The sequence below is a fragment of the Schistocerca gregaria genome, chromosome 11 (genome assembly GCF_023897955.1).
Source record: "Schistocerca gregaria isolate iqSchGreg1 chromosome 11, iqSchGreg1.2, whole genome shotgun sequence".
Classification (NCBI taxonomy): domain Eukaryota; kingdom Metazoa; phylum Arthropoda; class Insecta; order Orthoptera; family Acrididae; genus Schistocerca; species Schistocerca gregaria.
In genome coordinates, this window is record NC_064930.1 from 29,914,075 (window position 1) to 29,927,179 (window position 13,105).

General features: G+C 37.5%; 1 protein-coding gene across 2 annotated transcripts; it reads left to right on the forward strand.

Annotated features, from left to right (window-relative positions):
• Window positions 1–1,469: 1,469 nt before the first annotated feature.
• Window positions 1,470–9,209, forward strand: LOC126295092 (uncharacterized). 2 transcript variants are annotated; one of them, XM_049987350.1, is made up of 2 exons: window positions 1,470–1,908; window positions 7,674–9,209. In XM_049987350.1, exon 2 carries the CDS (start codon window positions 8,239–8,241, stop codon window positions 9,178–9,180), a length of 942 nt encoding a protein of 313 aa, XP_049843307.1. In that variant the 5' UTR covers window positions 1,470–1,908; window positions 7,674–8,238; the 3' UTR covers window positions 9,181–9,209. The 2 variants fall into 2 exon arrangements, with proteins under 2 accessions (XP_049843307.1, XP_049843308.1); XM_049987351.1 differs by lacking the exon at window positions 1,470–1,908 and adding an exon at window positions 6,603–6,670.
• Window positions 9,210–13,105: the final 3,896 nt, after the last annotated feature.

Consider the following 13,105-nt stretch of genomic DNA (forward strand, 5'->3'; position numbering starts at 1 on the left):
AGCTAGCGAGGCAAGTACTATTCCTGAAAATCTATTTTCGCAATTAAACAATCTTGTCGCTATTCCCACATTTCCTGTTAACAGCGTACATATTGTCAGTGCAGTTGGAAACCGAAGCAAGCCAACCAAACAACAAGCATTACTAAGATTTCGTATTCAAGGGGACGAATATGAGCAGAGTGTTTTAATCGTTGGTCCTCTCAATGTTGGGCTAGTTCTCCGAGTTGATTGGTTGTCAGAGATGAGATGCTGTATTAATTTTGAGCAGAATTGTCTGCGGACGTGGAGAGATAATAAAGAAATAAGAATTGTATTCAACGGGTTTATTACAGATAATAAGGGCGCTGCGGGCGTGAAAATAAGGATGATGCGTTGTAGAAGAGAATATGAAGCTGTCACATTAAAGAATTCAGAGAACTGCGCTAAGCTGCAAGAGAGGAACCAGGAGGATACTCTTAATTGTATTCAAACCAAGATTCGAGCGTTAGTGGACTTGACTGAAGCAGAACGAGAAGAACTGAGGGAACTACTAAGATGCTATGTCGTTATATTTTCAAAGATACCAAGATTAATTAAAGGATATCTTTGTAAAATTAAAGGACCATGAACCATTTCGCAGTTTGTCATATGCAATAGCATTGGCAAATAGGGAAGCTGTTAACAAGGAAATACAGAGGATGTTGAATAATCAAATAATTGAGCGCTGAAATAGCGAATATTCAAACCAAATACATGCTGTAGCAGAAGAACGGAAGCTGGTACATGACAAGATAGTGAAGCCTATTACGTACAAAGTTGGTGATTTAGTACTTTTTCGAACTCATACGAAATCATCAAGTGCAAATGAAGAGATAAAAAAGTTTCACCACTACCACAGAGGACTATTCAAAATTAGAAAACTTCTTCATCCTAATTCGGTTGAAATTGAAATGCAGCAGTCTGCTCAGTATCATAGCCTACAACATGTAGAAAACATTAAACCGTTTCATCTATAAGAAGTGTTGCAAGCCAGAGATGCTCTGTAAAAAAATGAACATTGTGTTATTTCTGTACAATCATTTTGCCTGTGTGAAAATAAATGGACAATAGTCGGTAGCTATTGTTAGTTATAGTGGACAGTAGTAGGCAGCTACTGTGAGCTAGATGCAATCAGTTTTAAGCATTTTATGCCGTCACGTAAGTCAGAGACATGTCTATAAGCAATAATGGGAACGCATGGCGCGAGTGTTCTGTTTACTACAGGCTGATTGACGTGCACGCGCAGTGTATTTTGTTTCGCCACTGCCGTAATTCCGTTTAGTGTTTGTATGTTGGCGAGCCGATGTGGAGCCACCGACTTGAAGCGATGAGCGCGCAGCGCGGTCGTCACATGTTACAACTGCAGTAGAGGAAGTACCAACCCCTACGAGGACCTAGCACGCAGCGCGACTGTCGCCTGTTCCAGCGCTGCGCTAGCCTGTCAGGTTGGCGAGCTGTGTGGAACGCGGAACCATGGGATGCTGACGTCAGCGGATCAACAACAACAACAAGCTTCACGGCATGGGAGTCGCTGTTATGACGCTGTTACTATAATTCCAACAATTTGCAGAGACAACGAGTCTACAGTCCCCGACGGGTGCGATGCCACAGCCCTATCATTCAGTGAAAGCTGCAAATACGTGTGTTTTGCATCGTATCATATAGGGAAGTGAAATAGCAGAGTAAACAGTGAAAGTATTATTGTTATTGTGGTGGTATATCACTGGCGACATCGATGCCACAGCCCAGTGCAGTGTGAACCAACGTATTTGCGTGCGATTTACAGCTCAACATATAGGCAGGGACCTAAAGCAGAGTAATTAGATATGAAGTGCTACATAAAAAAAGTGCATTCCAAGGTGATTATTTGTTTACGGATTACTTTCCAAGGTATGTGCCTTTTGTCAAATTTCTTCTATTACTAACCCTGTAAACGGTGTGCCATAAATATAACAATATCGAATTTTCAAAATATCCTGCCACTTTGAGTGTTAATTTATATGGGGTAATAATATAATATTTTTCTGTGAATATTGTGTAGTAGTTAGAGTTGTCTGTTTACTATTTTGCTTATTTTTTGATCACATTCATTCATTGGGCCTATGTTTCTATTCATTCAATACAGTGATCATTAGTATTTAATTCATTACAACAGCAAAAATTCATGAACAAGCTAATAGACACTTGTTACTTGTGTATCACAGTTAGCCATACTATTTATTTGGGACGTTGCAGCTTTGTTTGTCATGTTGCTATGTTAATTCAATGACATTACGCAGTGTGCACAAGCATTTGCGTTTAACCTGACTTATCTTGTTGCTAATTAGAGAGTGGTTTAATGATATAATTTGATTAATGTAATGTGATTAAGTGATACTTGAATTTTTTAAACACCATTTTCCGTACACAAATGAGAAATATTTTTAATGATTTGAGGCTCTCCATTATTATTATTATTTATTTTATGGTCTTCATTGGACCACTCTAATCAAAAATACGAAGCTGTAAACAAGTTCTTTCACTGGGATACAATTTGGCTCAACAATAACTTAATATGATATTTAGGTAATATAATTATTAGAGTCTATTCTTATATGATAGGTGTTTTGCTCTTCTGTCTGTCCAATATTTTTTCATGCTTCGAGATAATTTCTTTCTTTCTTCATCTGAGACCACTCTTCCTGTACTCCTTTTATTGATTTTCATTTGTAGTCTGGTTTGCGGGTCTTGCAGTATTCTGGTTTTTTAGGTCATCTACTGTAATTTGGAGTTCTTTTATATCTTCCTTAATTTCTGTGATCCATTTAATGTTGCTCTATCTATTCCACAATTTTTGTATATATTTTTTTTTTACTACTTCTGTTTTCTGGAGTTCTCATCAGATGTCCAAAGAATGAGATTCATTTCCTGTTCATGCTCATGTCTGGTTCTGTTTTCTTATATACTGTTTCATTTGATGCTATTCTCCAATGTCCATTTATTTTATACTGTTTATTTATACATGTCCTAATTATTCTTCTTTCTATTTTTAGTATTCTGTCAATTTCTGCTGTATTAGTTGCTTTGAAGATAGTTTCCACTGCATACGTTATTTCTGGTTGTGTAACTGTTTTATAATGTTTTAATTTTGCATCTATAGATAGGCTTTCTTTGTTGTATGTAGTTTTGCTAATGTAATTTGCGTAGTTCAGTTTTTTTATTCTATTCTGCCATGATGGCTTCTCATTTAGATTGTATGTTATTATTTCGTCTAAATATTTAAATTTATCAACAATTTTGATTTCCTGTTCTTCTATTGACATTTTGTTTGCAAGTGGTGGATTAGTTAGCATAATCTCCGTTTTTTCAAATGATATTCTAGGGCCTACTTTCTCTGCTATTTCTTGTAGTGATTTCACTTGTTGCCTGGCTTCTTGAACGGTGTTGGCTAGGAGAGCAAAATTATCAGCGAATCCCAAGCAGTTTAGGCTTATATCATCTTCTGCACTTCCAATTCTTATCATCTTTGGATTGTCCTTGTACCATTCTCTCATTATGTATTCCAGTGCACAGTTGAACAGTAATAGTGATAGGTAGTCACCTTGTCTTAAGCCTGTTTTTATGAGGAATGGTTCCGAAATTTCTCCTCTAAGTTTCACTTTTGATTTGGTGTTGGTTAGAATGAGTTGTATTATTTTAATTAGTTTTGGATGGAGTCCTAGATTTCTTAAAATTTTTAATACTGAAGGTGTGTGGAGACAGTCATATGCCTTCTTAAAATCTACAAATGTTATTGCCAGAGGTTTATTCTATTTCTTGTAGTATGCCATAATTAATTTTAAACTAATTATCTGCTCTGCACAGCTTCTCCATGGTCTGAAACCTCCCTGATGTTCCCCTAACTCCTGTTCTAATTGCTCTTTGATTCTTTCATATAGGATCTCGGATAGAATTTTGTATGTGCAATCTAGGAGAGAGATTCCTCTGTAGTTGTCTGGGTTGCTCTTATCTCCCTTTTTGTGTAGTGATTGGATGATAGCTGTGGTCCAATGTTCAGGGAATTGTTTCGTTACCCAAATTTTTGTTAGAGCCATGTGTAAGGAGATCCAGACTGTGTCACTTACCTATTTCCAAATTTCAACAAAAACCTGATCTGCTCCACATGCCTTATAAGTTTTTTGTTCTTTAAGAATTTTTTCTACGTCTTGGAAAGTTGGAGGGTCTAGTTTGTTAGGTTTGGTTTTTATTGGGGTATTTATGTTGATTTGTAAGGGTTCTTTGGGTTCCTCACAATTCAGAAGTTTGTTAAATGCTTTTGCCATGATTTCTGCATTTTCCTTGTTACGGTGAGTCATTCTTCCATCTTCATCTTTCAGTATTAGTGTAGGGCTCTCAGATTTTATAGTAGTTCCTGAAGTTGGTTTTACGATAATTACCTTCTATAAAGTTTATAATATCTTTATGGAATTCTCTCTTGATTATTCTAATATTTTTTTGTATTTTTTTTTCTTTCACTTTCTAGGTTGATGGCATTTTCTTCAGTTTTATGTGTTTGAAACGTTAACCATGCTTGGTGTCTAACTTCATGGAATTTGTCACATTCTGATTTCCACAAAGCATGTTTTCTTCATGGGTTCAAGGGAGCTAGATTCTCTGCTTCTCTTTTAAGATTAGGCACTAGTTGTCCTAGATCATCAATTAATTTGATGGTTTGTGTTATTTGTAGGTATTTATTATTTTTAATTAGCTGATGTGGGTCAAATGTCCTTTTTATTTTATTAGTTTTTCTGGTGCTCTTCTTTAATGGAGTGAATTTGATTTTAATTTAAAGTATATAATGGTCTGAGCCTGTGTCTACTCCTCTCAGTACTTTAACATTGTGGACCTCCTTATGAAAATTTTTGTCCATACAGACATGGTCTAGCTGCCACTCCCCCTTCCTCCAGTCTGGATGTTTCCACGTTTTATGTTTACTTGGCTTCCTCTTAAAGTATGTTGATTTAGATATAAGCTTGTATTCTCTCCAGAGTTCTACAAGTCTTTGACCGTTTTTGTTTGTAAATTTTTGTGGACTCCATTTTCCAATTATATCTTTATATTTTCTTTCTTTTCCCAACTGAGCATTGAAATATCCCAATAAGATTTTTACATTCATTTTATTTACTCAGTTCACAGTTTGTTCTAGAAGGTCCCAAAATTTATCTACCTCTTCCTTTTTTTTGTTAGACAATTTTTTGTAATTGTTGGGCATGAACATTTATTATTGTATAGGTTTTATTCATTGTTTTTGAGTGTAGAGTTGCAATTCTTGGTGATACTGCTTGGAAATCCGTTACTGAATCCATTATTTTTATGTTTACTAAAAACCCTGTTCCAAACTGGGAATGTTGTTTCATTGCCCTCGGTCCTGGTTTCCCATTATAAATTATGTATCCTTCTGATTCAAATGAGTCCTCTGTGGTGCGTCTCATTTCTTGGATCCCTGTTATTAAAATTTTTTGTTTATTTAGTTCGTCTGTGAGCTCCTTGAGTTTTCCGTTCTGAAGTAGTGAGTTTATGTTGTGTGTTGCTATATAATTTATCTGCTTATGTTTAATCTTCTTTTTGTGTTTTAGTGTGCATTTTAATGGTTGCAAATGCTCCAATTCGTTACTGTCTTCTATGTGACTACCCACCGAATCCGATGTAGCCTTTTCCTGACTTTTTAAGGAGGGTGATGGAATTTTTTCCTATAAGAAGTTTCCTTTTTTTACTTTTGAAGGTTGTTAGTTGGAAGAAGCTCCGATTTACAACTATGGTTGTTAATCGCAGAGGGTGTGTTTGGTACGAGAGCTATTTTATTTCACTCAAGTCCGCTGGTAAACCAGTGAGGACTTCCATATCAGCCATCTGGGATGCGCCACGTAGTAGTATCAGCTCTCCTCCTACTATCACAGCATTAATAAGCAAATAGTTTTGACTAAATAATGTAATTTCACATTTTTTTCATTTTTGTCTTTTTATATATTTTTCTACTTTAATATTCAAATCTAATATCACTATTACATTTTTTCATATTAAATTATTATTTTCATGGGAATATGTAAGGGTACAGTACCCATACCTAATATTGATTATGCACTATGCAGAGATCATACATGGTTTAAGCAAAGACTGCAGTGCAGTCAGCAATGTGCGAGAGGGTAAGCAGTAGTTGAGTGTTGGAGTCCATGGGTGTAAGTCGGGTGTGAGAGGCTAGAGAGAGAGGTTGCTCTGTAGCAAGGCCGGAGATGAGTGGCAGAATGGCACACAGTGTTTGCTGTTCATAAATGTTTATAAATTGAGTGATTTAATTAATAAATTCCAGCATTTAAGAAAGGAAATGTTATCATTTAGTAGTTTTGACAATAACAGAAGTGGACAACAACGAGTCTCACAACAAGGAGGAAAGATATAGATATTAATATAATAATTAAAATATAACTTCACCTACAGTGTATGTGAATAATATATTTTGGTGCGAAACTGGGGGGAGGCTACAATCACCATTTTAATGTGGTTTCAGATATTGCAGAACATAATCTCAGGCAAAATTGTTCATTAAGGAACCCACACACCTGAACAACAAAACATGACTCAGCTCCGTCCTACCATAACCGCACATGACCCATGACTGCCTTCTCATCGATCAGAGGTACTGCAAACTTCTGTTGTACAGTTAAATAAAAGTTCCCATTCATGTAACCTTCAAAAGAATGTGGTCCAAACATGTATTGTGATCACACCAAGGCCCATGTGACATGAAATGGGTTTCTTTCTAACTCTTGCTGATAATAGGTATTTTCCTTAGACAAGAAAACAATATTTCTCCTGTGCAAATAGCGGTATATGGCTCATTTATCAGTAAACAGTCTTGAGCCCAACAAAGTACGATAGGCTACAAATCGTAGCTCCATATCATTGTCAGTTAATTCAATAACAAACATCGGCCTAGATCCTTTCGTATTCAAATTTCTTTCAATGTGGTCTTGCATTGTTGAGCAAGATGCTTGAAGTCCAACTGCTCTTTTGCAAATGGATTTCATTGGAGACAGCTCATCTGATTAAGAGACAGTGACACACGTTTCCTCTCATGTTTTATTGCTTCCAATACGTGGCCTGTCTTTGAGACAACCTGAGAAAACAAGACATTTATCTCAGTCAGGAAGGCTACTTTACGAGGTAGACTGTGGCAAGTTGTCTCATCATGCCCTTCGTAGTTTTTTCTATCTATGGATGTTCATGCTGACACAAATCTACCACTAATCTCTCCTTTGAAATATAGCTGTTGCACCATGGGTTCGGAACTCAGAGACTAGAGTGCTCGTACAGAAATACAATACTGATAACATTGCTTTTTCGCCAGCTTCAAAGCAGTAATATCAATAAAACTTATTGATTTCCTCATTTTTATTGAGCCAAGAGCGACACAGGGACCTCTTGGACACCCTGTAGATGAAATAGACTTTCATGGTAACAATGATATCTGTCTATCTGAATACTCTTAATTTGTTATGACATGTCGCCTTACTTAATTCTGAGTAACTGAACCTGGATAATGTAGGTAAACAACGACCAATCTTGTCATCTAGAGGAGACTTTCGATCCAGCTACTTGCAGTATATGGGCGCCACATGCTTGCTGTCATATTTTTGCAGATGAGGAGTGGCAGCTGGAGGACAGAAGCAGCACTACACTCTCCGTGGACACTGACTGCGTGCAGCTGTTAGGGAACGCCCTGGAGCACCCTACGTGTCCGCTGGAAGACCGGCCTCTGGAAGCCCTTAAGCAGCGCGAGCAGTGCCGCGTGTGGTGCAGAGGTCACCCCACATACCCTTCACGAGCTACCTGGCCTACACGCAGAGGGCAAACGTCAACCTCTGTCTGCTGGCCTGGATGGCAGTCAACTCGTACAGCATTCGCCAGGGCGTCCCGTTTAGTATGATATGGTCCGTGAGTGATGCTCGCTGCTACTTCGATAGTCATGACATCAATCGTGTCTGGAATCGAACGCTACAGATGCCATCTGCTCTGTATCAAGAGCTATTCTGCTGCTGAAGTGTTGCGACTTTCCCTCCACTAAGGCTTCCGATATTTGCATCATTTATTACCCATTTATAAAGCAATATAGTTCTAGCAGCATACTGTATCAAAAGCTAACAGAAGAAACTGAACTGCAAAAACCGTTTAAAGAACGACAACTTGAAATATAAGGATTTCAAAATGGATAGTTTAAAGCCTTTAGAAATCTCATTTATACTGGTAAACATTATTTTCCGCTTTTCGACAGCTGGAGTATACATGTACCTTCCCCAGTTACGTAACTTGCCTGGAAAGATACTCTTGTCCTTTCAGATCACGTGCATAATCCAGATCCTGTGTTCTGAGGTCGTGTATCATTTGGCAGGCGTCCTTGACTTATCGACGGCAGTGCTAGTAGATAGCGCCCTCACACTTCTCAGCTGTATCTGGCTAAACTCATTCTGCTACCACATGTATGCTTTTGTTCGTCATCTCAGGCTTCCTAACGACCTGCTACCTGCTGAAGTAAGCAAGTTATTCCGTCGTCAGGTGTTGTACGTGTTAATACTGTGGAGTATAGTATGTGTGGCAGTTGTTGCTTTGGAAAAGACGAGTAAATATTACGTGATCCACAGTCATATGCTAGTCCTTGTGGGCATTTCTCTGTCAGTGGCTTTCAATTTGGTTTGTGTCGGACGGGTTGGACACATGTACCTACATAATTGGTATTCCATGCAGCAACTCAAAATTGTTGATAACAATAAATTTGCCTCAAAGAAGCAATGTCTTTTTATGTCAGTTAAGGCTGTTATCGTAACTGGAATAGGTATTCCAATTAGAATTGGGTTCCACCAGGCTCAAGGAAATGCACAGTTTGTCTATTACGTACACCTTGTTACAATGGTGCAAGGACCAGTGCTCTTCGTCTGTTTCGTTTGCAATGGAACGACGCTCCCCATACTGAAGAACAGGATACTAGTGTGGTTTAACCCAACTAACATCCCTGCAGGGGGACACCTCTGCTCAGCAGCTGAGAGGAATCTGGCCAGGAGAAGCAATGAACAGTCTTTTGTTACAGAATCCTCTCTAAAGCCTCCTTCAGTATTTTTCTCCAGTAACTGTCTTGACAGTAGAGTGCATTAAAGCCTGCAATAAAAGTGAAATCTATCTGATATGACAACATTAAATGTAATTAAATGTGATATCGTACAGCCATTACTTCTCTTTCCCAATGTCTTCTTTATTTTTAACTGTCTACTTACTTGGAAGTGGTAGCCTCTGTCTACGTATCCTATGCACTGAGATTACTTACTACAAACATTGTGTATCCAAACACACACACACACATATATGCTGTATTTGTTGGAATTATTAGTGTTAAACCTATATATATATATATATATATATATATATATATATATATATATATATATATATATTTGTTGAACACTAATAAATCCAACAAACATAGCTAAGTTCGGGAAATTACCCTCGACTGGCTGTATGAAATATACAGGTCAAAGTCAATTGGGTAAGGATGACAAAAAACGACACTTCCAGATTTGGAAGATAAATTCAGATTATCACTATGAAATCACTGCATTCAAGTCAGTCAATTTTAACCTAAGCGATACTGCCACTTAGCTAACATCACCAAGTTTTCCGTGAGCTATAGCTCACCAACAACGCCCACACTGATTACTCTGCAACATTCACAGAGAACGACAGGAATGGTCCTGCAGTAAAATCTAAACATTCACCAAGCGATCTAATGAAAAATTGGAGGATGGTATAAGAGACACAACAATATATATACCTCTCGCCGAGGAACTTCCAAATGATGTCATCACTTTTCGTATTTTCACTCGGCCCAGCTGAGACTCAGTGTTAGATCCACGATATTTCCTATAAAACTCAAACAACAAAAATGGTGAATTTGTTGTAGCCTGTTTTAATCTCGCCAGACTTAGAAATAACGCCCACTTTTAACAATCACTATGACAGTTTTGTCTTCGATCGCAGATACTGAAGCGAGACTGAATTACGCGACAGCATAGCTAATGAGTACCTGCCATTTACTGTATGATCTACAGCTATTAAGCACAAAAGCAGGAAAAATTAACATAGATTCAAGGATTCGAATCGCCGAAAAATTAAGATTGAGAGTTTAAGCACAAAACCTAGCGTATCAGCTACTGAAACCACTTATTATAATGTATTACAACCAACAAACAGTGCAAGCAATACAACCTGCTGTACCTAAAAACGCCCCTAAGAAGAAACCAACACAGAGAAACACTAGTTACATAAATAATAAACAAAATTAAATAGAAATAAAATTCTGTAGACAATACAGCACTAACCAAATGGACGTTTTGATTTGAATAGTCTCAATGCCCTAATAAAAAGGGAAGCCCGCCAAGTGATGGGCGAGGGTATCACAAGAATTAGGCCCCACTGTGTCAGTCTTTTTGGAAAAGAATTCAAACGAGCCATAGCATACCACCTGAGAACAGCCAGCCTTAATAACAGATGACAATGTCATCCATTACTGATGACATCAACTAAGTTCCACAAAGTGCTAGAGAAAAATCACGATCATCCATGGTATACAAAATTCGACAAAACTCATGAAGAAACGACACTCAAAAACCAAATGCAACCGCTTAACATCCACTACTTCGTAAGATTAAGGAATCTGAAATAGAAGAAAAGCAGCAGAGGAACTAGAGGCACAGGCAAAAAACAACGTAAATTTCTCCTTTCACAAAACACCTGCCACAAACACATTAAAACATTTCTTCATACCGGCCATGAAACTGAAAACAGTCTCTCTAAAATAGAAGCAAGCTAAAATTAAGGTGATTTCCAAATCTTATAGATCAAAAAACAACCCCAACTCATAGATACTCTCCCCTTAGTGATAGGGAAAACTTTCGAGGCAAATTTTAAAAGAATTCAAGGAATAAAGGAACATATTCCAAGAAGAGGCCGGATTCAGCGGCAACCTTAGCACAGGTAACCCGGTCCTAACGTTATTGGGAACAGGTAAGTACAAGACATTATCGGTAATCACCATTCGACAAGATTTACGCCAGTCCCAAAGACGGCATGTGGAACAGCCACGCCTCCACTACTACACACGAGCAACACAGCTGACATTGCTACATCTTGGTCGAGGAATGAAAGAAGAGCTCAGTATATTAAAAAACCCTGGATTCACGAAATCTGTCCTTCAGCACCTATCTGGGACCTTCAATTACTCATACTTTAAATATAATTTATTCTCCCCACATAACCCTTAAAGTTAAGTCAGATATTTTCTGCAAGTCAGTTATAAACAGTGAAGGAATACACCAAATGGAAAATAAGATGTTATAACGCAGAAAGACGTTGTGCCCTTCAGTCTGAAGACTGGTTTTAAACACAGTACTCTATTCTGCAAGCCTCTTCATCTTCAGATAACTACAGCAACCCACATCCTTCTGAACCTGCTTACTGCTTTCACCATTTGGTCTTCCTCTACGATTTTTTCCTCCCACACCTCTCTTCAAGACTAAATTGGTTATCTCTTGACGTTTCAGAATATGTCCTACCATCCAGTCCCTCCATTTGGTTAAGTTGTGCCACACATTTCTTGTCCCTCGAATTCTACTCAGTATATTCTCACTAGTTATGTGATCCACCCATGTAACGTTCAACATTCTTCTGTAGCACCACATTTCGAAAACTGCAATTCTCTTTTTGTCTAAACTGTTTATCATCCATGTTTCACTTCCACATATGCCTACACCCCATAAAAATAACTTCAACAAAAGACTTCCCAAGACTTAAGTATATATTTGAGGTTAACAAAATTTTCTTCCTCAGAAATACTTTTCTGCCATTGCCAGAGTATATTTTATATCCTCTCTACTTTGACCACAATCAGCTACTTCACTGCACAAACAGCAAAAGTCATCTACTACTTTCAGTGTTTCATTTCCTAATCTAGTTCCCTTAAGATCGTCTGATTTAATTCGACTACATTCCATCATCCTCGTTTTGCTTTTGTTGATTTTCATCTTATATCCTCCTTTCAAGACACTGTCCATTCCCTTCAACTGTTCTTCCAAGTCTTTTACTGTATCTCACAGAATTACAATTCATCAGCAAACCTCAAAGCTTTCATTTCTTGTCCCTGAAATTTAACCACTTATCCAAATTCTCTTTAATGTGCCTTGACTCTTATTACTGTCCTCTGGTTTCTGTACAAGTTATAAATAGCCTTTCATTCTCTTTATTTTACCGCTACTACCATCATAATTTCACACAGGATATTCCATTCATCATTGTCAAAAGCTTTATTTAAGAATACAAACGCTATAAACGTAAGTTTAACCCATCTTCTAAGATAAACTGTATGGTTAGTACTGCCTTATGTGTTCCCACAGTTCTCTGCAATTCATACTAAACTTCCCTGAGGTTATCAGTTTTCTGATTCTTCTGCAAATTCCTGTTAGTGTCTTGCAGCCATGAATTATTATACTGATAGTTCAGTAATTTTCGCACAAATCAACAACTGCTTTCTTTGGAATTGATATTATTACATTCTTCTTTATGTATATAACACAACAGATGGAAAAGTTTTGTCATGGCTGGCTCGCACAAGGCAATCCATAGTGCTGACAGAATATTGTTTCCCCCTTGGGCGTTGTTTCGACTTAGATATTTCAGCTCAATGTCCTATTCTTCTCGCAGCATTACATCTCCTATCTCATCTACAACTGTGTCCACTTCCCTTTCTGTAATTTGTGATATAACTGACATACCTACATTAGCTATAAACGAAAACTGTATGACTTCATGACAGCAGAAATTGTAAATATGATGTAGCTATGCTACTGCGCACACAGAAACATACATCACTATACCATTCAAAAGATTGTAGTTTCTGCTAAATAACATAGCACTTAGCCCATTTTTGTCAAAATCTGACTTCATAAACTCCTTCGTATTGTACTAGAGATTAGTTTTTAAAAATTAGTCGAAAAGACAACCAAAACACTGGAATAGGACACAAAATGCT

Excerpts from the sequence above, each read along its gene's own strand:
- LOC126295092 (XM_049987350.1), top strand. The coding sequence starts at position 8,239 with ATGGATAGTTTAAAGCCTTTAGAAATCTCATTTATACTGGTAAACATT.